Raw genomic sequence first — 22,699 nt, forward strand, 5'->3', positions numbered from 1 at the left:
GAGACTGGCCTCCGGGAACCACAGCCCGGCCAGAGGACTCAACCAGTCCGCCGCGCCCCCCGCCCCGCCCCCCGCAAATGGCAGGAAGGGGAAAAGTGCCAGAGAGAAAGGGTGGCATGATGGGCCCAGGACACTGACCTCTTCTGCCAGCCTTGCCCGGCCTCCCGGGGACGGAGCCACGGAAGCCCAGCAAATGGGAGGGGCAGAGACCCAGGCGTCCCGGGCCGCCCCGCCCAGCCCCCGCCCCCCAGCCCCAGGGCACCGAGGAGGGAGCCGGGCAGGGGCAGGCGGCAGGGTAGGGAGGAGCGAGGGCGGGAGGGGGAGGAGGGAGCCGGGCTGGGAGGGAGGTGGGGGGGTGGGGAGGGAGAAAAAGAAAGAAAATATTTTCCGTGTCCCCGCCTGCAGAGTCAGTGTGCGGTTTGGGAGAAAATGTGTCGGATATTTTGGGGCGGTCACGTGGGCGGGCGGGCTCCGAGAGGCCCCGGGACCGTCCCAGCCTAGAGTCCGTGCCCCCCCAGAACCCCCCATCACCGCGAGCCCCTGCCACTGCGACGCTCCATCCCCGCGACCGCCCGACGCCGGGACCTCGGGGCTCGGCGGCCTCCCTTCCCCCTCCCTCCCCCTCCAGGTGAGTCAGGCGGGGAAGCAGGCTCCGCCGCCGCGGACGCCCGGGTCCTCCTCGGGAGAGGTGGGCTGGGGGCGGGGGCGCCGGGAGCCACGCGGGCTCGGTTCCTCCCCGCGCGGGTCTGGCTATCCGCAGGGGTGGAGGGGGGCTTCCTGGCCCCGATTTGGGGGTCAGCCCTGAGGTGGAAAGGGATTGGGGAAGACAGGCTGGGCTGGCCTGGGCTGTATTCACCCTTCATTGCGGTGAGTATTCTGGGAGAGCTTTGGGAGAAAAGTCTTCAGCCAGGGGGCTTCTATCCTTATTTTTGTGCCCAGAGTGTGAGGGGAGATAGGGTCCTCTCCTGCGGGGAAAGTCCACCATCCGCCTCCCCTCAGGCTTCCCCTGGGGAATCTGAGGGGAGGATTTTTGGTCCACGCTGATCCAAGTTCCTCCTTCCCTAGTGGAATGGCACCACTTGGACATCAGAAGGGCCAGAGGCAAATGATTCTGTCCCTTTGAGTCCGGAAGTTTGGAGAGACAAGTGGATAGGATAGGGGTCTGTATAGCTGAACCGCAGTGAAGTTGAACCGCCTTGAACCGCAGTGCAGGAGTCCCTCTCTCCTGTCTGCAACCTTGGGTGTGAGTCCTGGCTCCCGCCAGCCAAGGTGGGGGCTCCTCCGGAGTATTCTTGAGGGGAGCCTGAATGGAACAAAGGCAGAGCAGGGAGACTGGGGCAGGGACCCAGGAGTTCCAGCCCCAGAGCCTTACTGGCGCTGCCTCTGTTTCCAGCTCTTACAGCCCATTCCCTCGACCTGACCCAGTCTGTAGGAGGGAATCTCTGCAGGTGGCCAGAGGGTAAGAGTATGCTGCGGGCGGGGGAGGGGGGGAAGTAGCCTGAGGAGGGGTCTGTGGGGCAAGAAGCTGAGATGGTCCTGCCCCTTCAGGGCCCACATCTAGGGCAGTTATGGTACCAGTCCTGAAGTCTGAGGTTTGTACCCTTACCATCACTGCTCGGATGCTGACTTAGGGTTGAGGACCACAGGTAGTGTCTCATTTCCTGGAGGCAAGAAGAGAGAGGACAGCGGGCAGGAGGCAGTGTGGGAGGGGTCCTGGAGCTTGGGTATCCCAAATAGACACCCACTCTCGCACACACATATGCACACACATGCTGTGGCTTGGAGCCTAGTAGGCAGCACAGGGCACACACCCCCATCCCGGCACACCCCCACCCCTGGCTCAGAAAGCCACCCAACTGGCACCTCCAGTTCCCCCTCTGCCCCACCCTCCCCGTGCCCTCCGATGCCCACACACATTCCACTGGCATTGCCTGCCTGCCTCCTGGGTACTGCCCCTCCCTGGGGCCAGTGAGGTAGAGGGAGGGCACACGGGGATGGGAGGTGGAGACTCAAGGGTCTGGACTCCCCCAAGGGTGGCAGGAGGCCAGGGAAACCCAGCCTGCCATTGCCTCCTGGGGAGCAGGCTGGGGGCCCAGGCCAGAGCAGAGGATGCCTGGGTCCTCCGCCCAGACTGGGGATGGGGTCATGGAAAAAGGTGGTCGTGTTTATACAGAGGGGAGGGGGGCAGCGGGTGGAGAGCCGCCGACAAGAGCAGCTTTGTTCCAGGCTCTGGAGCGGGGCAAGGCAGCAGAGAGACACCCCCGCCTCCATCCGGCAGCCCCCTTCATCCATGCCCTCCCCTCAACTCCACCTCAACTTGAAGAGAAGCAGCTTTGTAAGGGCCGGCTTTCCCCTGGTCAGCCCCCTCCACCTGAGGTGGCATCTTGGGAGGAAAGAAGTCCGTTCTCCCTTCCTCAGGTCCCCCTGAAGTACCATGGCCTCTGGGTTCCTACTTTAGGATTTCCTTTTACACTGTGTACCACTGTCTTCAATTCCTTGGTCCCTTCCTCTGCCGAAGACTTAGGACCCTCCCCTTCTCTTCCCAGCCAAGACGGAGAAACCAAGGTTCGGAACTGGGGTGAATCTCTTTCCCCTTCCTCTCTTCACTCAACTCTCAAGTTCCTTCTCTGAGGCAAAATAAGAGGAAGTTCCCAGGAGAGCTGGGCTATCCTTGACTCACTCACAGCTTCACTCCTCCACAAGGACTAGGAGCCTGAGCATCCTTCTCTGGGACCCTCAAAGTCCTCCTGCTTTGCCCTCAGGTCTCTGTTTCCCACCCACAGGTGAGAAGCAAAGACAGAGAGTGCTGGACCACAGAGCCAAGTTATCAGCCTAAGCCACTCTGGGGAAGATGGGGGGACCTCTAGGAGCTTCTCACCCTTGGCATTGGAGGGGTTAATCCACCTGGAATGTGGCCCAGCCTGTTAAGCTGTGGCCCAGGGGCCTCAGGGGCCTGGACTCCTGGCTCTACCTTGGCTTAACCTGGGAAGAGGACTGCAGGGAATAGGGTAAGGTGAAGGAGATGAACCCTGGGGGCTCAGAGCTCAGGGTTTTAGGACTTGGGGAGACGCTGGGTTGAAGAGTCAGAGTGCTGGGGATCTGAGTGGTGGCAAGTGAGGGGCCGTGGCTGCTTTATGCATTGGGACTGAGTGATGGCTGGTGGCTTGGGGTCTGAGTTCCTGTAACTGCCATGACAATTTACCTTCAGGAACTTGAAAGCCAAGGCAGATGAGAGATAAAAAAGAAAGGGAAAAAATGAAAAAACAGAGGTACAAAGATGGAAAGATATTGATCTTAGAAGCAAAGACTGACGGAAAGAGATGTAAAATACCCATTATCTACCTCTGGGCCTGCCTACCCTGAGGACTCCCTGTTTCCCTCGCTTCCGTCCTCGCTCTCTGACCTTCTTCATCTAGTCCATTATGGTTCTGGCTGGTAGAGGAGGCACCTAGGCTGAGATGACTCTCCTTTCCCACTCCCTAACTCCCGAGACAGGTGGGCAGTTCTGGCGCTCCTAGAAAAGCCAACAACCTTCCCCTTATCAGAGCATCAAGAGAGAAGCCACCTGCCTAACCTAGGATTCTCACTTCCTCTTTCCCCCATCCCTGTCGCCCTGCCCTGGGCTCAGGGGTCAGGCTATATTAGAGGAAAGGGGGATGTCGAGAGGGCTTGCTATATACAGAGGGCTCCGAGAAGAGAGAGGACATGGAGAAGCAAAGTAAACTGAGGATAGAGAGAGGAGCTTCCTAGAATCATGCCTGGCACAGAGCGGGGCTTCCATCAACCTCCATGGATGTGAAGAGAGGTTAGGAAGTGAGGCATAATTGGAGACAGAGACAGACTAGGAGGGGAAACTCGGAGAGGGAGCACTGAGGAAGATGGAAAGAAAGGAATGTAAATTAAAGGAGGTATGGCGGAAGAGAAGGAACAAGGAAAGAGAACATGAGACACACAAAGCATTTAGTATGTGTCCTATATTATTCTAGACACTTTACATATGGTAAATTATTTAATCCTCATCATAACCTTATGAAGTGGGCCTTATTATTCACAGCTGGCAAAAGAGGGAACTGAGGCCCAGAGAGATTAAGTAACGCTAATACATCAGAGGTCCTGCAGCTCGGAAGTGGTAGGGATCTATTCAGATAGTCTGGCTCCAGGATCTGTGTTCCAGAGAGGTGTAACATTTTTTTATAAAAGTGTTAAAACAGATATGGTCACTTTCTCCATAGTGGTAGAGAGTTTGAATCTTGGCTCTACCATTTACAGCCATGTGACCTTTAATCAGTCCTTTAACCTCAGTTTTCTCATCTGTGAAATGGGAATCGTAATTCCTACTTCGCAGGGTTGATATGAGTGTTAAATCAACAGTTTAGCCCCTGATGGTGTTCAATGGTCTCCTAGCTTAGGAGTCCTTTCTGCTGTGAGTCTGGAGGCTATCATTCACCTTGTAAACTCAGTTTACCCTTTCTGGGAGAGTTTCTCTGAGCCTGCATCAGCTCCCACCCTGTGTCCCCCACTGTGTGCAGAGGGCCCTGAGCAGTACAAACTGACAGCAAGGAGAGAAAAAACTAGCTGGGTGAGGGTCATGGGGCTTGGAATGTCAAAGTGATCATTCTCTCATCCCTCCTTTTCCTTTCTTTCTCCTTAGGACTCTTGGAGACCCAGTGAGCAGGCCAGGCAGGGCGGGCACGGAGCCTCCCAGGCCAGGGCAGTGGGCATGGGCGGGGGCTGTGGCTGAAGAAGTCCCCCGCCCACAGCAGACCCCAGGGGACTCAGCCTCCCACACTGCAGCGGCCATGGCCACCAATAAGGAGCGACTCTTTGTGCCTGGTGCCCTGGGGCCTGGCTCTGGCTACCCAGGGGCTGGCTTCCCCTTTGCCTTCCCAGGGGCACTCAGGGGGTCTCCACCTTTCGAGATGCTGAGCCCTAGCTTCCGGGGCTTGGGCCAGCCTGACCTCCCCAAGGAGATGGCCTCTCTGTGTGAGTCTCAGGGATTGTGGGGGATGAGGGCAAGTGGAAACAGGAGGGCATTGGTGGGGGATGAGAGAGAAAACTGGTGTCCCCGTTAGGAAGGCAGGCAGGCTTAGGGCTTTGATCTAAAGGAGTAGCCATGAGGGGGTTTGGATATGGAGCAAACAAACATCTTTGTGAATGAGAGTTCTCCTGTACAGCTAGGATGGGAAAGTGGCATGCCTAAAATTTGGGACTCTGAAATTTCCTCCTGAGCGAGTCAACTAGCAGGGAGAACCTCTTTGTATGGGCAGCCAAGGGTGGGTCTGGGGAAGTCTGAGGCTGCTGCCTGCCTGCAGTGGCGGGTGTGGGGAACCAGGCTGTGAAGTGAAGGAGCCTGGGAGGAAAATCTTCTGACTCTTGGATCGAGAGGTGAAATTGTCCTGAATTAGGGGAGGGCTGCAAAAAGAGGAACGGAACTTAGTGCCAGGTACCCAGAGATGTCTGGGGTCAGGAAACTTCCCTCTTGCTTCTGGTTAAGTGAAAGTCGCTCAGTGTCCATGTCCGACTCTTTGTGACCCCATGGAATTCTCCAGGCCAGAATATTGGAGTGGATAGCCATTCCCTTCTCCAGGGGATCTTCCCAGCCCAGGGATTGAACCCGGGTCTCCCACATTGCAGGCGGATCCTTTACCAGCAGAGCCACGAGGGAAGCCCCTTGCTTCTGGGAAGGGTGGAAATAGCTGCAAGGAAGGTAGCTCTTGTCTCATAAGTAATCCAGGGAGGTGGAGGGGGGTCCCAGCAGCATCCTCTCCTCCAGCCATGTGGGCTGTGGACTTCTCTCTCTCTCTCTCTCTCTCTCTGGTCTGGCCCGGTGCCCACATGCTGTGCAGATCTCTGCTTGTCCCTCAGGCCTGCCCTCTTTGGGTGAAGCTGACAGCAGCAAGCTGAGGCCTCTCCTCTTGCCTCTGGGTCCCCTCTCCTTCCTCTTGGTAGTGGATCCTTCTCGCCGTGTTCATTTCAGGCTTGGGTGCCCAGGAGCTGGAGGGCTAGGATGCTGGCCTCCATGCGATAGAGGGTCAGTGTGGGAGCCGGTGTAGAGAAGGTCCCACCGGGAAAGGAGGGGAGGTGATAGAGAGAGGGGCAGCTCCAAAGAGAGAAACAGAGAGGGAGAAGAAAAGACCAAAAGATAAAGATACATCTCTTATAGCTCCACAAGCTCAGAGAGAAGTGGAGAGAAGGGACCTGTGTTCAGGAGCTGGCACTTGGAGGGTTGTGTGTGTGTGTGTGTGTGTGTGTGTGAAGGGGTGATTAGACAGGACTGGGGCTGGCAGCTCTGCTGGAAAGAGCAAGCTCACCTGGAGAAGGCGTGTGTGTGTGTGTGTGTGTGTGTGTGTGTGTGTAAGGCCATATGCAGTTGTATGCACAGTGTGGCCCTGAGACGCTGCTCACACACAGAATTCCAGGGTTGCAACAAAGAGTCAGTGTGAGGAGTGAGGTGGTATTTCATGGGCTGCTGACGGTGTGTCTGGGGTTTGGTGAGGCCTGCTGGTGGCCTGTCTGTAGTCCAACCGGGGTTATTTGGGTGGCATGCAGGTGAAGGAGAGAGCACAAAGCCCCCCTTTTTATAAACCTCAGCTGGGCTTCCCCTACCTCATTTGCACCCCATGAATCCGTCCCAGGGTCTTGGAGGTGGGAGGGAACCACCCTCCCACATGAATGCCCTTCTTGCAAAGAGCAGTACAACGCAGTCCCTTGGGACTTGATTTTCCCAAGTTTCCGAGGCAACTAAGGGAGTAGGGGTAGAAGGCAGAGGAGAGAGACTGTGTCGGGGAGAGAGCAGAGAGCCAGGAGCCAGCCCCCAGCGAAGTTCTCCATGTGCCCCTGTGCCCTGGACACGGGGAGAGCAAGGTCGGGGTTCAAAGTGAGGTCAAGGCAGGGGAAGGGGTCAGACTAAGCTCTATCCCCAAAGGCTGCCCTGAAGGAGCAGGGGGGCTGAAAGAAGAAATCCAAGGGAGGAGCCAGAACCTTGGCTGGTAGCTGGGGAGGGTGCGGCTGGCAGCGGGGGACAGGCCTGGGCAGAGAGGTGGCGGTGGGGAGGGGAGGAGGGGAAGGCCTGGGTCCAGACAGCTACCTGGGGCTCGCAGCGCCTAGTGGTGGAGGAAAGGGAGGCAGCTGGGAGAGTCAGAGAGACCTCCCACAGCGGGTGGCAGGGCCTGAAGGGGGAAAGTGTCCCTTCCCTCGGTGACTGGGCCATCTAATGGAAGGAGACTGGAGGCCTGAGTCCAAGCCACGCTCACCTGGTGGCTGGCTCTCTTTCCTCAGCCTCTGTTGCTGGTCTGTGGGAGGGAGGGTGGTCTGTAAAGGACTCTGGAACTTGGCCCTGGGGCTGGCTCCTGGATCCTACTGCTGGGTCCCCAGCACCTTGGAGACACTAATGTTGAGAAGGGCAATCTTGCTTCACCTTTTGGGGTGCCGCGGGGGCCTGAGTGAGTAAGGCACCTCAGAACCGCCTGTTGGAGGAGGGGAGGGGAAGGGAACACATGTTGCCAAGGCAAGCACAGGCCTGCGTGTGTGGAAAAGTGGAGGGGGGTGTGTGTGTATACACATGCGCAAAGGTTTGGGTGTGCTTGCTCACTCATACACATGAAACCCTGGTGTCTGTGTCGCTGTGTATCTCAGTGTTGTGACCACTGCTGTGGTCTATGTTTGTTTTATCAAGACTGCAGGGAACAGAGAGTGATGGAAGGGAAGGGAAGCCCTGCCCTGCCCACCTCCCCGCCTTAGAAGATAGCTGGTGTCCTGGCAACCCAGCCCTGCTTGTCCTCTGAATTTGGTGACAGTGTCTCTGGCTGCACCATACCAAGTCACATGGAGAAACTGGGGACAGGTTGGCACAGGAAGGAAAAGAGTTCTACTTAAAAGAAAATGATAAAGAGAGACTCAGAGACCTAAACAAGATGAGAGGGAAATATACAGTCTGGAAGGCACAGACACAGAGAGAACCCAGACTCCGGGAGAGGCCAGGGGCCTTGTTAAGCGGGCGGACCTGGTGGTGAGCAGGCGGCAGCGAGGCCTCCTCCAGGAAAAAACCCCAGCCGCTGCCTCCTTCCCCTCCCCTCCTGGTCTCTCCTGCTCAGGCTCGAGCTCCAGCTCCAGGCCGACACAAACGGGGCTTTGATTGCAACAGGAAACCTCTCTGGCGGGGGGAGCTGGGCAAGCCGCCGCCGCTGGGGCCCAGGCTGCACCCCCCTCTCCTGGCCCCCCTACCCGGCCCCAGCCCCCATCCTGCCCAGCGCTCCTTACCGCCCTGCTTCAGCCCGGTCGGTCCTCATTCACACCTCCCCTTCCTTCGGGTCCACTGCTGCCCCCACCTCTGGAGACCCCTCCCATTCATTGCCCTTCAGGTGGGACTCCTAAGTTAGGACTTACCCTTGGGGTGGGGCCTTCTCTGCTTTGAAATGCCCCCTCTTCAGTTTTTTGAGGGAAGGTTTTGGAAGAAAAGGAGAATTTAGCGTGAGGAATTCAGAGCCAGTTATCCTCAAGGCCCTTCCAGAAGGTGGCAGGAGGGGAGCAAAGGAGAGATGCAGAAGAAGCTAGCTGTCCCTCCCCCCCACAGTCCCTTGATGGCCAAATGCATCCTTGCCAGGGTGGTCGAGGCTCTGAGGGGTGAACATGCCAGGCTCAGTGTGGATGACTTCATTAGTGGGGGAGGGGGTACACTCTTCCTTGCCTCTGGGACCATGCTTTGTGGGGCTCCAGCTGGGAGGGGTGCGCTTTGGTGGCAGGGATCATAGGGAAGGGGGTGAGTCAGGCAGCAGCCCCCCCTTATACTCCCACCAGGCTGGTGGAGAACATCTGGTTCCCATGAAATGCTAGAAGGCTAATGGGTCTAATTGCTGCAATAAGGGCTGGGGGGACTTTGGGGAAAAGAGGGGGCACTAGATTCCCCCATCCTTTTACCTTCTCCTCAAGGCTAAGACTGTCTAGAATGGGGGGTTGGGGTTGGGGGTTAGGGTGGGCCTGACACCACATTGCCTAGTCCCTTCTAAGGCCCCCTGCAATGCCTGGGAAACACACACAGATGGGGTGATGAGGAGTGGGGTCTATCTGGTGAATAGAAAGGGGGGCTATTGAGGACTCATGACTTCTAGGAGCCCTCCCCCCACACCTCCTGTGCCCCACTCCCAACCCCCCTCCCTGTGGCCTGGCCACTTCTGGTTCTAATTACCAACCAGGCAGGCCTGACTTAATTGGGACCTTTCAGATTTCTGAGGGGGAAGGGTGGGGTGGGGGGGACTGACAGCCTGGAGTTGACTAATCAGGGCTTTCCCCCCCTTGTTTTGGGGGTACTCCTCATTTTGCACTTAACTGATGTTTTTTGCCACTGGCCAGGTTCTGAATCAGAAATCTGTCACCCCTTTTTTCTCTTCGTGGGGAATGGCTGGATCCAGAGATGGTGTATTTGGGATTGAGGGCAAGAACTGGGAGCTCAGGCAGGCTGCATTGGAAAAGACCAATGCATTCCCTCTTCATCCCTGCTTCCAGCCCCCCAGTCGGCCCTGCCACCCCAGACCCCCCCATCCGCCAACCAGGCCCTCCTTCCCAGCCCAGCCCCCTTCAGTCCCCGGCAGTCACCCCAGCCCCTCCTCCGCGCCTGCCTTCCCTTCCCTGCCTACTCTGGCACCCCTTCCTGCTCTTTATTCTTCCAAACTGGCGCCCCACTCCAGAGGCACCCCAGTGCGCCCCCCACCCGGTACAACAGATTCTTAGAAAAGCGCGCCCCGCCCTGGCCCAGCCACCGCCGCCGGGCGGGGGAATGGGCCGGGCCGGGCGCCGCTCCTGCTCCCCCGGCGCTCCCCGTGTGAGCGGCGCTGACAGAGCCGGCTGGGCCGGCCCGCCGGGCGGCCGGGCGGCGGGCGGGGCGCGGAGGAGGGGGCGGTTTCCGGGAGTCGCCGCCGCTGGCGCTGTCCCGGGGCCAGGGTCCCCGAGTCGGCCCGGCCCGGCGAGGGCAAACTCTTGACGTGGCCAAACCCCCGCCCCCTCACCCGCTTCTCCGCCGGGCGAGGGCGCTCAGTGCCCGGAAGGGGCCCGCGAGGAAGGAGTGGGGCGGCCCTCGGAGATCCGAAGGGCACCAAGTGTGGCACTAAAGGGGAGAAGGGGCGGTTTGCCATTGGTGGGGGCATCGAATGGCTTTGAGAACAGTTACCCACCAGACTCGCAGTTATTGCCGAGAGGGGCCCTGGGCACTTGGGGGCGACTGGCACTCTGGGGGAGGGGAGCTGGCACTCAGGAGGGCAGTGTGGTCTGAGACGCAGTCGGCGCGGTGGGAGCAGTCTTGAGCCCTACAAGTGATGTCAGTTTCGAGGAAGGGGCGCTGGGAGAGGCAGTTGAGGAGCTCCGGGAATGTCAGCCCCGGGACGGGCCTTGGGGACTCCGAGGGAGGCGGCCCGGGCCGCGGCGGAGGGAGGACCGCTCGGGCTAGGAGGGGTAGACTCCGGCCGCGCAGGAGGGGCGGGGGGGACTCCGCGGCGGCGCTGGCTAAGGCCTGGGCGGGGTGGGGCGGGGCCGGGTCAGGGGGAGGTGAGCGCGCCCGGCCACCCGCCCCGAGGGGGGTTCCCGGAGAGTTCACGGCGGGAGCGCGCTCCGGCCCTCGGACCGGGGGTGGGGAGGACGGGAAGGAAGGAGCAGGCCGCGCGCGCCCAGCCGCAGGAATGTACTGTTCGGCCCTGCGGCGCGCGCGCGGAGGGAGAGGGAGGAGCCAGGCCTGGGAATGAGGGGGTGGAGGTAGTGCAGGTCTCTGGGCTCTGGAGAACTGCCGCGCTCAGGGGACCTCCATGTTCCCCTCTCCCCAGTCCTCCTTGACACCTCTGCCTGTATAGACTTGTGTAAAAAAAAAAAAGACTGTTGGGGGGAGGGGGAAACTCGAAAGGAAATGCGTGTGCTCGGCTCCTCCACTCCTTCCCCCATCCCTGATCGGGGCACGCGCCTGAGTGCAAAAGCTTGCAAAGCCTCCCGGCTGTAGAGAGAATCCTTGCAAGCATTCTCTTGAGCCAGGTGTGTCTGCAAAAACGTGTGTGTACACCTCTGATTTTGCGCGTGCAGACATGCATGTGCACTATTGCATATTTGCAAATGCGTGGTGCCTGCCAAGATAAATGCATGCACGGATGTGTGTCTAAGCAAGCAAGCGCGCGGTGGTGCGAATGTGTGTGTGTGTGTGTGTGTGTGTGTGTGTGTATGTGTATGTGTGCGCTCCACTCCCAGCTCTGCTCATCTTGGTGCCCGGCCCCCTTAGCTCTCCAAGCCCCACCCCCCACCCCTCTGGGCTTCGCTTTTACAAAAGGTCTCCCCAGTGCTAGCAGCCGAGGCGCCCAGAGTGAGCTAGACCGCGGCTGGAGCGGCAGCCCCGGCTCTGCGCCCCGCCCAGTCCCTTTCCCCTGCTGGGGATCCCCCTCTTCCCCGCCCACCCCTTACCCCCCATGCAGCCCGGCGCCCTACGCTAGCCCTCCCCCTCCCCCCCTCCAGGAGCGGGGCGCCGCCGGGGGAGGAGGGGGAATCGGCTGCGGGTTCTCGGTGTTCCCAGCACCCAGCTTCCCTCCAAGCCGGGTCGCGATGTACGACTGCATGGAAACATTTGCCCCGGGTCCGCGACGGCTGTACGGGGCAGGCGGACCCGGGGCTGGCTTGCTGCGCAGAGCCGCCGGCAGCTCCTGTTTCGCCGGACTCGAGTCTTTTGCCTGGCCGCAACCCGCCAGTCTGCAGTGTAGGTACCCGAGCCTGGGCGTGGGGTGTGGGGTGCAGGACAGGCAGCGTCTCTCGCTCTCCATGTGTAAAAGGTGGACCTGGGGTGCAAGCGGGCATTCTGACCGTTTCCATGTGAGGGTCGGCTGTGTAGGAAAGAGAAGTACTGGCCCTTTAAAAGTGGGGGCCTCAGCGACTCCTTTGGGTGTGGGCAGTAGTGTTTGGAGTGTGTGTGTGGTTTCGATGGTGGGTGTATAGCTAGGACCTGTGGTTGATGCCCCTCCAGGGTTCCCGGAGATAGGGAGAGGCCGAGGTGCGTTGGTAGTTTGTGTCGGCAGGTTCGTGGCCCCCGAGGGCTATGGCACCCAGGACCGTGGGTGGCGTTTGTAAAGTCCATGTGGGAAGTTGCGAGTGTAAAAAAATATATATCGTTTGCGGAACGTGGGCATCCCTGGAGTGTGCAGCGCCTAGCTTAGGCGGTGCGAGTGTGGGTGCAGGGGTCTCTCCACGCAGCATCACCCTCCGCCTGCGTTGGCAGGTCCGCATGGCCCCGTGTGGAATTGTTTGTGGCGTGAGGCCGGGAGGGCGTGTGCCCTGCGTGGCTGCGGGGGCGGTTTTGGAAAGGGCTGTGTTGGAGCGTGCATCCTCCGGGTGTGCTGTGTGCGGGGTGGAAGGGGTTGTGCACACTAAGGCGGCCAGATTGGGTTCTGGCGCCCCCCTCCCCCACTGAGAAAAGAAATGTTAGGAAATGTGTATAAGGTTGTGTGCACTTTTTCCTATGGCTCCAGCCCACAACTTCAGTAGGAAGGGAAAAGTTTCAAGCAAAGTTTGTGTATGGTGAGGAGGGGCCTGGAGGTGGCAGCGGCCAGGGAAGCAGGACTCTTGGGTTCCCAAATACACATCTTTCCCTCTCTGTGAAATGGGAGATGCCAGGCCTGGGGCCCTGGAACCCCTTTCCAGAGCGGTAATAAAAAGCCGGGGACTGGGAGGCAGTAAAAATGAAGTCCAGATGAGAGGCGGCTTTGAAGCCCGGGCCCAAGTGCCTGGCGGGGGTGGGGGGGGGGTGGGGAGGAGCTGGGAGGGGAGCCTGGAACACCCCCGAATTTCCCTGGGGCTGGGACGGCGCTCCAGCCCGGGGATGCGGGACTGGGGGGCACTCTGGGAAGGGGCGGGCGGCGGGCGCCCGGGGAGTGTGCGCGCGGGGTCACTGAGCCCCCGCCAACGCGCCTCGCTCCTTGGCACACGGCAGCGCTGTTTACGAGATCGGGTTTTTTTTTTTTTTTTTTTTGGGTCTTTTGGTTGCAGGGCAGAGCTGCTCAGATTTAACAACTGGGAAACTGGAAGAGGGAGGTGGCAAATAGGAGACCGAACTGTGGGGTGGGGTGGGGCAAGAAAGAAGAAAAGTGTAGCATTTAAAGGGCGGGGAAAACATGAACTAGTGCCTTGCACCAAACCAAATCCTTGTGAATTCTTAACTTTCCGCTCATGGTCGGATAGGATGGGGATTTGGGGTATGTTTGGAAGTGTACATACTGAGATGGAAAGAATCTTCCAGGAAGGGCTTTTGCTGGGGACCGGGCAAGGACCTGGTTTTTTTCAGGCCCAGAGAAGCCCATGGGACTTGGCTGGCAAGTCAGTTTGGACCAACAGTTTTGGCTTCTAGGGCCTTGGGGGGGCTTCGGGCCTGCTCCACACACTTTCAGAGAGAAAGTAGTGTAGACCTATGTGTCTAGACCAGGGAAGGAAAGAAGTTCTTTGGTGCGTCTGCGAGTGCTTGGCAACTCCAGCATTCTGGTGCTGCGTTGGCAGGCCATGGTGTCTGTCTGGTGGCAGAGCTTCTTGCTTGCAACTGTGAAGCGAATGCTGGATGTTGTGTGTCTGCCTTGTGCATCCACCTCCACAGTGTGGCCAGAGTGCATGTGCCTCTGTGCCTACCTGGGTGTTCTGTGCCAGGGTTCCCGTTGGGGTATGGGAGCTGGTTGGTATTGTGCCTGCTTTTGTGCCCTGTGTGTTGTTGATGTGTGAGAGTGTCTCCAAGGAGGTGTGTGTCGTCAGATTGTGAGTCTGGGCTTCTCAGCCCTGGGCCTCGCAGCTGGGAGTGTTTACAGCCGGTTATAAAGAGTTTGTTTGAAGCTCCGCTCAGCCTGGCCAGGAATTTCCTCAATTTCAGCAATTTGGGCTTTAAAAGGAGAAAAACCCAGAGCCCACCCCCCTCCTCCGCAGCAGGGGCCCCTGCTTAGCCCAGCCAGGCATCGTCATGGTGGGGTCTCTGCCCAGGGCTGAGAAAGGAATCTGAGCAGAGCTGACCCACTTAGCCTTCCTGTGCCCTTCGCTCCATATTGACCAGAGCCGCTGGGTTGCACTTTAGGGTTCAAGGGTGAGGGTGTGTCTGAGGGGTACCGAGAAGGGACCACAGTACCATGAGTACGAGAAAAGCTGCCTCTGGCCTGTCTCCCCGCCACCCCCACTCTCATGATTGGCTGGCACAGGCCCATGCCAGTCTGACCGCACCCAGGCCCTTTCGCAAGAGAGGAAATGAGGCAGCGCTCTGCGGGCAGGGAGGGCGTCAGTGCGGGTAAGCACCACCCCACGCACTGGCCTGTGGGCAGCATATGTGCCCTCAGACACTGGGACCATCCTGAGAGAAAGGCATTCCAGCCCACCCCCCATCTCTCAGCACCAGCACCCCCTCCCCACCACCCCGTCTCCCGCCCAGTCCTGAATAGACTCCAGGCACCCTCCTAGCCTCCACTCCTCGCTCTCCTTTTTCATTGGGGAATCTCACTCTAGCTGGATTCTTATGCTAATTGAGTGTCTGTGTGTGTTGGGGGGCAGGGAGGGCTTCCCTCCTGTGGGGAGGGTGGAGCTAGTCCGGAACCCCAGCATCCTGGCATCCCAGGCCTTTCTGTCCTTCTGGCAGGCTGGGTGGACTTCTGACCAGATGGGCTACAGCAGGTTAGAAGGAAGAAGGTGTTCATGAGGTGGGTGCAAGCAAGGGACACTCGTTAGGGAGGGCTTTAGGGTTTTCTTGCATTAACTTAGGCCTTCCAGGTTTGGGTAACTGGTCCTACAGGTTGAATAATTTATAGATTTTTTTTTTCCACCCTCTAAAGACCAACCACACACTCAAAAGAGGTTTACTCAGCAGCCTCCTAAACAGAGGGTGTCCTCCCCACAAACTCTCTGCGTGGCATGGACTGAGATCTTTTTTGAGGAGTATGTGGCTTTTGCAGGGGAGGTTTAGGAGTGAAGACATAGCTCAGAGAGAGTCCAGAGGGACTCCCCTCCCCTATCAACCCCAGTTACAACCCACTGTCACCTGACTTCTGGTTTGCTACACCCCCAACAACTTCTAGACCTGAGAATCTGAGCAAATACCTGTCTCCCTTTCCTAACATCGCTCACTCCTGGCCTGGCCTCTAACTGGCATCCAGACCTGAGATCTTCCGCTGCCCCCCACTCCCTACTCCCCCCACGCCCTCCCCACCCCCATAACTGGCAATGTGGCACTGGGCTGGCCCCATCCCTCCATAGGCCTCCATTTCTTCAGGTGTAAAATAAGGCTTTTGCATGTGCCCTAACCTACTTTCCCAATCCCTGCGTCCCATTTGCTCCACTGTCTCAGTGGTTTCTAGGGACAAGGACATTGGTGGTAATTTTGGGGATGGTTTGAGGGGGGACTGGAGAAGGAAATGGCAACCCCATTCAGTATTCTTGCCTGGAAAATTCCATGGACAGAGGAGCCGGCGTGCTACAGTCCATGGGGGTGCAAAGAGTTGGACACGACTTGAGAGTGCACGCGCACACACACTCTCTGGGGGAAAAGATCCAGGACTGTCTACCCTGTACTGCTTGAGAGAAGATGGGGTTCTCTTCTACCTTCTGAGTCTCCTGCGGGTGATTTAGCCAGGTGCTAGCCACAGGTGGCCTGGAATTGCCTCTTCACCCCTAGATCTGTGGCTTCTTGAGCAGGAGAAGGGTAGGAGGGAGTCTACTGACAGGGACCCAAGGTGAGAAGGAGTGACTAGAGAGTTCAGAACCACAGGCCAATACCCCTTTACACACCCACTTTGTCGCTGGGCAAACTGAGGCCCAGAGAATTTAACTTCCTGGATGGCCTGGACCCAGAATTTGGAGAATTGAGCAGTTGTATAGGACATTATTATAGGGGGAGATGGCCAGGTTGGGAAGTAATAGTAGTCATTTGAGGGTTTCTGGAAGAGTTTACTCTGGGGCTGTATGGGTTGTTGGGACTTTAAATCAGTGTGGTGGCGATGGTGTCAATGCTGAGCCAGAGGAAGAACTAGGAATGTGGAGTGTGTATCTGATGAGGATACCTAGAGATCTGACCCTCCCCTGACCCTCACATCACTGCTTCTCCCCAGCGGTGGAGACGCAGAGCACTAGCTCAGAGGAGATGGTGCCAAGCTCACCCTCGCCCCCTCCACCTCCCCGGGTCTACAAGCCGTGCTTCGTGTGCAATGACAAGTCCTCTGGCTACCACTATGGGGTCAGCTCTTGTGAAGGCTGCAAGGTGTGTATGGGGTGGATGTGGGTGCGTTGGGCATCCCGAGTTGACTGGGTGAGATCAGAGACTGTGTGGGTGGGTATCCCTCTGGGGTGGGAGGGATGCTGCTTTGCACAGATGTGGTTGAGCCTGGGACCACCAGCAAGGCCTGCGAGAGGCTGATACTCCCAGCATCCTGCTTCACTGACCCTCCCCCCTTACCCCCAACCCCAGGGCTTCTTCCGTCGCAGCATCCAGAAGAACATGGTGTACACATGTCACCGCGACAAAAACTGTATCATCAACAAGGTGACCCGGAATCGTTGCCAGTACTGCCGGCTACAGAAATGCTTTGAAGTTGGCATGTCCAAGGAAGGTAGGCCCTTAGGCCTGCCTGGGCAGGAGCACTCCTGTGCTAGCCTGTGGCTGCCACCCTCTTCCCACTGGCCACCCCCACTTCCCTGACCTCTGTGATCAGCCTCCAGCCGCCCTGGAGTGCTGCCTCCTCCTGGACCAGTCCTATTTGATTAGTTCCATTCACCCAGGAGACCCCACCCCTCCCCATTCCCCTTTCTCAGAGCTTAACCCTTTCTCTGAATGAGGGAATGGGGGTTACCATTGCACATTCCTTGTTTTATGGGCAAGTTGGGGGCCTTGCCTGTCCCCTCCCCTGCTCCCCGCACTGAGCCTGAGGTGGATCTGGGGTGCCCCCCCCCCCCTGCGCCATTGTGCTGCCAAGGCTATAAGTGGATATCCTGCCGCCTGCATATCCTGCCCCCCCTCCCCAGCTCCTGCAGGGTGACAGGAAGGGCAGGATGGAGCCGAATGGCCTGGGGAGGGAGCAGGGGCTGCAGGCCCTGGGTGGGGCTGGGGAGAGCCAGCCTGGGAATGGGAGCTAGTGTAGAAGACAGGGAACCCAAGGCCCTGCCCTACGGTCCCAGGGAATGGATGCTCTCGAGTGTATTGAGTTCGCATGGGAGGGAGATTCTGAGGGTCCTGACCCTCTCCTGATCTGCCTCTACCCCCAAGCCGTAAGGAATGATCGCAACAAGAAGAAGAAAGAGGTGAAGGAAGAAGGGTCGCTTGACAGCTATGAGCTGAGCCCCCAGTTAGAAGAGCTCATCACCAAGGTCAGCAAGGCCCATCAGGAGACCTTCCCCTCGCTCTGCCAGCTGGGCAAGTACACCACGGTGAGGAGTGGGCAGGGCCCCAGTGAGGGCAGGGGACCGCTGACTTTGGAGAATGGGTAGGGATGGTGTTGGAGGCCGTGGTCTGGTGCTGACAACAATAACATCTGGATGCAGAAGGGAGAGCCAGGGGTTTTGGCAAAGGGAAGACAGCCCCCAGGACGAGCCTTAGTTTGTTTTCTAACCTGCTATTGCTGCAGAACTCCAGTGCAGACCACCGGGTGCAACTGGATCTGGGGCTGTGGGACAAGTTCAGTGAGCTGGCCACCAAGTGCATCATCAAGATCGTGGAGTTTGCCAAGCGGTTACCTGGCTTCACTGGGCTCAGCATTGCTGACCAGATCACTCTGCTCAAGGCTGCCTGCCTGGACATCCTGGTAAGTTAAACCCTGGGCCCTGTCTTCCATCATAGCCTGATACTCAGAAGAGACCATGGAGTTGGTCCACACAAAGATTTCGTTCTCTCTCTTCCCCTCTCCATTCTGGGACTCCCCCACTCCCCCAGATATCCTCGAAACCCAAGCTCTATTTTGTCTTAATCTTTGCCCCTGAGATCTGATCTTAAGACTTCTGAATATCTTGCCTTCTGACTTCTGTTCTCTTCCCCCAACTTCAGACCCTCCATCTGTCCGCCTTCCTTCTTCTGCCTGCTTTAGGTGGCCCTTCTTTAGGACCTAACTTTCTTGCTTTCTACCTTCACCTCATCCTGTTTTCCCTCCCACCCTACGCACTCCTTCCCGGAGTCAGCACTAACCCTCCCCCCCACCTCCAGATGCTGCGGATCTGTACAAGGTACACCCCAGAGCAGGACACTATGACCTTCTCCGATGGGCTGACCCTGAACCGGACTCAGATGCACAACGCCGGCTTCGGGCCCCTCACAGACCTCGTCTTTGCCTTCGCTGGGCAGCTCCTGCCGCTGGAGATGGACGACACAGAGACAGGCCTGCTCAGTGCCATCTGCCTCATCTGCGGAGGTGCGGGGGCGCCCCCTGGCGCCGACTCAGATTACTTTCCCACTGCACCCCACACCTGATCTCCAGCCTGGCTGGAGACCTTGGTCCCACCCTGGACTCCTCAGCTCCAGTTACAGACTGCCCAGCAGCCTGGAACAAGCAACGAGAAGAGGGGGAGAGCCGGGACGGGGGGCAGGGAGCTGACATAGGGGTCTGTGCTTAGTCACTCAGTCGTGTCTGACTCTTTGCGACCCTATGGACTGTAGCCCGCCAGGCTCCTCTGTCCATGGGGATTCTCCAGGCCAGAATACTGGAGTGGGTTGCCATGCCCTCCTCCAAGGGATCTTCCCGACCCAGGGATCAAACCCAGGTCTCCCGCATTGCAGACAGATTCTTTACCGACTGAGGCACCAGGGAAGCCCTGGGCAGAAGTGATTTACCAGAGAAAACCTCTTGCCAGAGGGGGGATGGTATAGAGATTGGAGCAGGGGAGATGGCCTGAGTGGGGCTCACGGTCAGGGTTTGGGGCCTAGAGGGCCACAGGGCAGGGCTCCTTGGGATCAGCCACTTGCCTCTGTCTTCCGCATCTCCCTCACTCACCTGTGCTTGTCCCCACAGACCGCATGGACCTGGAGGAGCCTGAGAAAGTGGACAAGCTGCAGGAACCGCTGCTGGAAGCCCTGAGGCTCTATGCCCGGCGCCGGCGGCCCAGTCAGCCCTACATGTTCCCCAGGATGCTCATGAAGATCACTGACCTCCGGGGCATCAGCACCAAGGGTTAGTCGGGGGCGAGCCTCCCTCTGTCTTCTCGGGGCTCCCGGTCCCCCAGGTCAGGCAGAGACGAGGGCAGAGTGGGTTAGAATCAGGCAGCCTGCACTCGCATCTTCGCTCTGCTACATGCTAGTGGGAACACTTGGTGCAAAATACCTTTCCTTTTTGTACCTTGTTTTTCTGTTTGTGAGGATGAAACAAGTTAACACACAACAGGCTTACAACTGTGCTGAGTTATAAAGTTCAGTGCCTCCTGCCTTGGACAGAGGAGATGTTTTCATCATCACAGGAAGGTTGATTGGACCGTGTTGGTTCAGGAGGATGCCTGGCAGACAGTGTTTGATAAATGTTAGTCCTAGTGATAAATGTTATTAAGAACAGCCCTAAGAACAGCTGGCAAGCTATGGGCTTATGGAGGGGGTCCACGGTGTGTGGCTGGAGGGTGGGCACTGTGTGATCTTGGAGGAGACAGCCTGAAAGGAATGGTGGGCAGTGGGCTTGGCAGAGAAGATAGGCAGAGTCTCCAGGCAGAGGTGTGGTCCCCAGGAACTCTAGAGTAGAAAGAGGGTGAGAAAGAGGCAGACAGAGGTAACAGGCCTGTGCTGGGAGCCCAAGAGGGCAGTTAGGCAGAGTTAGGGAGGCCGCTGTAGGGGCTGTACCTAAGTCTGAACCTCCTTGTTCCTCCACTGCAGGAGCAGAAAGGGCCATTACCCTGAAGATGGAGATTCCAGGCCCGATGCCTCCCCTGATCCGAGAAATGCTGGAGAACCCCGAAATGTTTGAGGACGACTCCTCGCAGCCTGGCCCTCACCCCAAGGCCTCCAGCGAGGATGAGGTTCCCGGGGGCCAGGGCAGAGGGGGCCGCAGCCCCCATCCTGACCAGGGTCCCTGACTTCCCCTGCCTTGGGGGTTGGGGCTCCAGGCAGCAGACTGACCATCTCCCAGACACCGCCAGTGACTGGGGGAGGACCTGCTCTGCCCTCTCCCCACCCCTTCCAATGAGCTCCTTGATTTTGCCAAAGTTTCCAGGGGTGCCTCTGTGTTCATCCCCATCTTGCTCTAACCGGCTCCCTCTCCAGTCCTGGGGGCCTGCCCTGTTCCCTCCAGGAGAGAGGGCAGAGGGGTGAGCCTGGGTTTGAACTTTGAAATCTTAGCACTGCCCCTCAGACACCAGGGTCCAGGCTCCCCAGGGCAGGAGGATGACCCTTCATTCCACAGCCCCTTCCTCTGCTGGGTGCTTAGGCCTCTGGGAGCAAACAGGAACACTAGAGACCAAAAAGGGGGCTGTAGGGGGAGGGCTGAGCCCACCCTCTGCCCGTCCTTGGTGCCTAATGCTGCGTGAGGCACCTGCTGGGTGCATCCTGCCCGCAGTGCCCCATCCTCATGCCAGCTCAGAGTGGAGCAGCCCGGGCCCTGCATTTCTGCTAGGGGGGCAGAGGGTGAAAGGGACAGATGTGGATCGCTCCACACCTCTTCACTGGGGCCTCCGTTACAAGCCCCTCCCCAGCCCTGCCACGTGCCTTGGGCCCCCCCGCCCCTCATCTCAGCCACGGGGCAGGGACCCTCCTACACTACAGAGGGGCCAGGGGATCCCTCTCCCCTTAGTGCCTTCCCCCTTGACCCCCGAGAGCAGCTTGGCCCATGGAGAGGTGGGGTGGGCACTGCTTAGCTGATCCCGCCCTGACCCAGAGGAAGCCTCTATTTATTTATTAGCTTTTGTTTACACCCTGGAATTGACCCCTTCCTCCAGGGGACTTGGGAGGGGGAGCCCAGGGCCCCTGTGACCCCTCCCTTCCTCCAATCCCCAGTTTGTATTTAGCTGCCAAATAAGATTCCCACTGGCTCCCCTTTTTCTCTGGGGGGTCCGGGTGCTGTCCCCTCCCCTCTGTTTACATTTCTCCTCCACCCCCGCCCCCCGCCCCGCTGTATCGCATATTGCTGAGTTTTCTATTTTTGCAAAATAAAGTGATGGAAACTCATGGGATGTGGCTCCCTGGGGTTGGGGGAGGGGGGGAAGCAACCAGGTGACCTGGAGAGGGACTGGATGAGGAGGGTGGATCATGCAGGCTTCTTAGGGCAGCTGGGAAGTAGGATGAGATTCAGAGTGGGTGTGGTGGGAGGCGGACCCGAAGGGAGTCCACAAGGGCCCATCCTGAACGTCTGGGCCTCCCACGTTCACCAGGCATGGGTGCTTAGATTGGACTTTATGACCCTCCAGGAAGGTGCTGGGCCTCCGAGGTCTTTAAGCTGTCCCCACCCCCAGTTCTGTAGACTGTGCACATCTGCCCTTCTCTGGGGAGGGGGTCGTTGCCGTTTCATTTGGTTCTCAGGAGGGTCCCTGGCCCCAGAAGAAAAGAAGCACGGTGTACATCTCAGTTACAGTGTGTCTGTTTTACACCAACCCCTCACTCCATGAGCCGCCCCCAACCCTGCGACCCCAGGATCACTTTCTGAGTCAATCGTCTACCCTTTCTAAGCCCACCCTTCTCTCCATGACCCTGCGTGCCCTCCACGACCCCACTCTTACCTTCCTTCTGTCCTAATTCCTCTCCTTGCCTCTGCATGCCGTAGCCCCTGCAGCACCCCAACCTCAGCCCCACTGCCTCTGACCTCTGCCACTGCACCCCTGGACTCTCCCCAGACGGCTGTGACTCCCCATCAACGCCCCCCCTCCCTTCTTCCCTGGGATAGTGCCCTGCCTACCTGTGCTTGGCTGTCTTTACTGAGGACCTGTGCACATGGGGGAGAGAGGCTGAGGATGTGGGAGCAGGGGACGAGAAGAGGGGAAAAGCAGAAGAAGAAAGTGAAAGAAGCTCTAGAGGAAACCACAGGGCCTGTAGGGAAGGAGGGGTCATTGCTGTGGCAACCCCGGTTGTGGGGGAAGGGCAAGAGGTCTGAGAGCCAGAGGCTGGCTGAAGCCCACCCAGAGGAGGACCCCCTTCTCCCCAGTTGCTCCTCTGGCAGCTACAGCCCTCCCACCCACTTGATGTTCACTGAACACCTGCCAGGAGATGGGCTCTGTGGTCCCTGCCCAGTAGAGGAGACAGACCTACGAACAGACATCACGTCCAGTTCCTTCTTAAAACTCCCTGTGGTCAACTGCGGACCTCAACCTCTTTTCCCGGCAGCCTCAGCCTTGCCCTACTCCAGCTGCCATGCAGGTTGCTCGTTTTTACCCAGCTCACCTCTGCCACCCCCATCCCAGGCTCTACCACTGTTTGACTCCTTGGACCCCCAACCTCATCCTTCGAGCCTGGCCCTGTGCCAGTGTCTCCCAACTTTCCAGCATCTGGGTCTTGAAGTTTTCATTCTCCCACTTCTATTACTTCTCACCCATCAATTCTCACTCTTATCCAGCCCCTAGTAAGTGCCATATTCTCCACTAAACAACTGATACAAATAATCTCATTTCATTCTCACAACAATCATATGAGTTTCACTTGACAGATGAAACAGCCACAGGAAGGGTAAGTAAATAACTTAGAGCTGCACTACTGGTAAGTGACAGAGCCAGGGATTTGAACTTGGGCAGTTTGGCTCCAGAGTCAATGCAGTTAAGCACCCACTCTAAGACAGTGTCT

At 58.2% G+C, this 22,699-nt stretch overlaps 1 protein-coding gene across 7 annotated transcripts; it reads left to right on the forward strand.

Annotated features, from left to right (window-relative positions):
* The first annotated feature begins 375 nt into the window (after nt 1–375).
* On the forward strand, nt 376–21,097 carry RARG (retinoic acid receptor gamma). Of its 7 annotated transcripts, none has more exons than XM_043882865.1 (10): nt 376–628; nt 1,394–1,459; nt 4,652–4,983; nt 16,083–16,231; nt 16,439–16,580; nt 17,234–17,394; nt 17,592–17,768; nt 18,164–18,368; nt 18,966–19,124; nt 19,811–21,097. In XM_043882865.1, exons 3-10 carry the CDS (start codon nt 4,800–4,802, stop codon nt 20,008–20,010), a joined length of 1,377 nt encoding a protein of 458 aa, XP_043738800.1. In that variant the 5' UTR covers nt 376–628; nt 1,394–1,459; nt 4,652–4,799; the 3' UTR covers nt 20,011–21,097. The 7 variants fall into 7 exon arrangements, with proteins under 7 accessions (XP_043738800.1, XP_043738807.1, XP_043738792.1 ...); XM_043882872.1 differs by lacking the exon at nt 1,394–1,459 and adding an exon at nt 2,547–2,783; XM_043882857.1 differs by lacking the exon at nt 1,394–1,459.
* The last annotated feature ends 1,602 nt before the right edge of the window (nt 21,098–22,699 follow it).

This window comes from Cervus elaphus, chromosome 3 (assembly GCF_910594005.1).
Source record: "Cervus elaphus chromosome 3, mCerEla1.1, whole genome shotgun sequence".
NCBI lineage: Eukaryota > Metazoa > Chordata > Mammalia > Artiodactyla > Cervidae > Cervus > Cervus elaphus.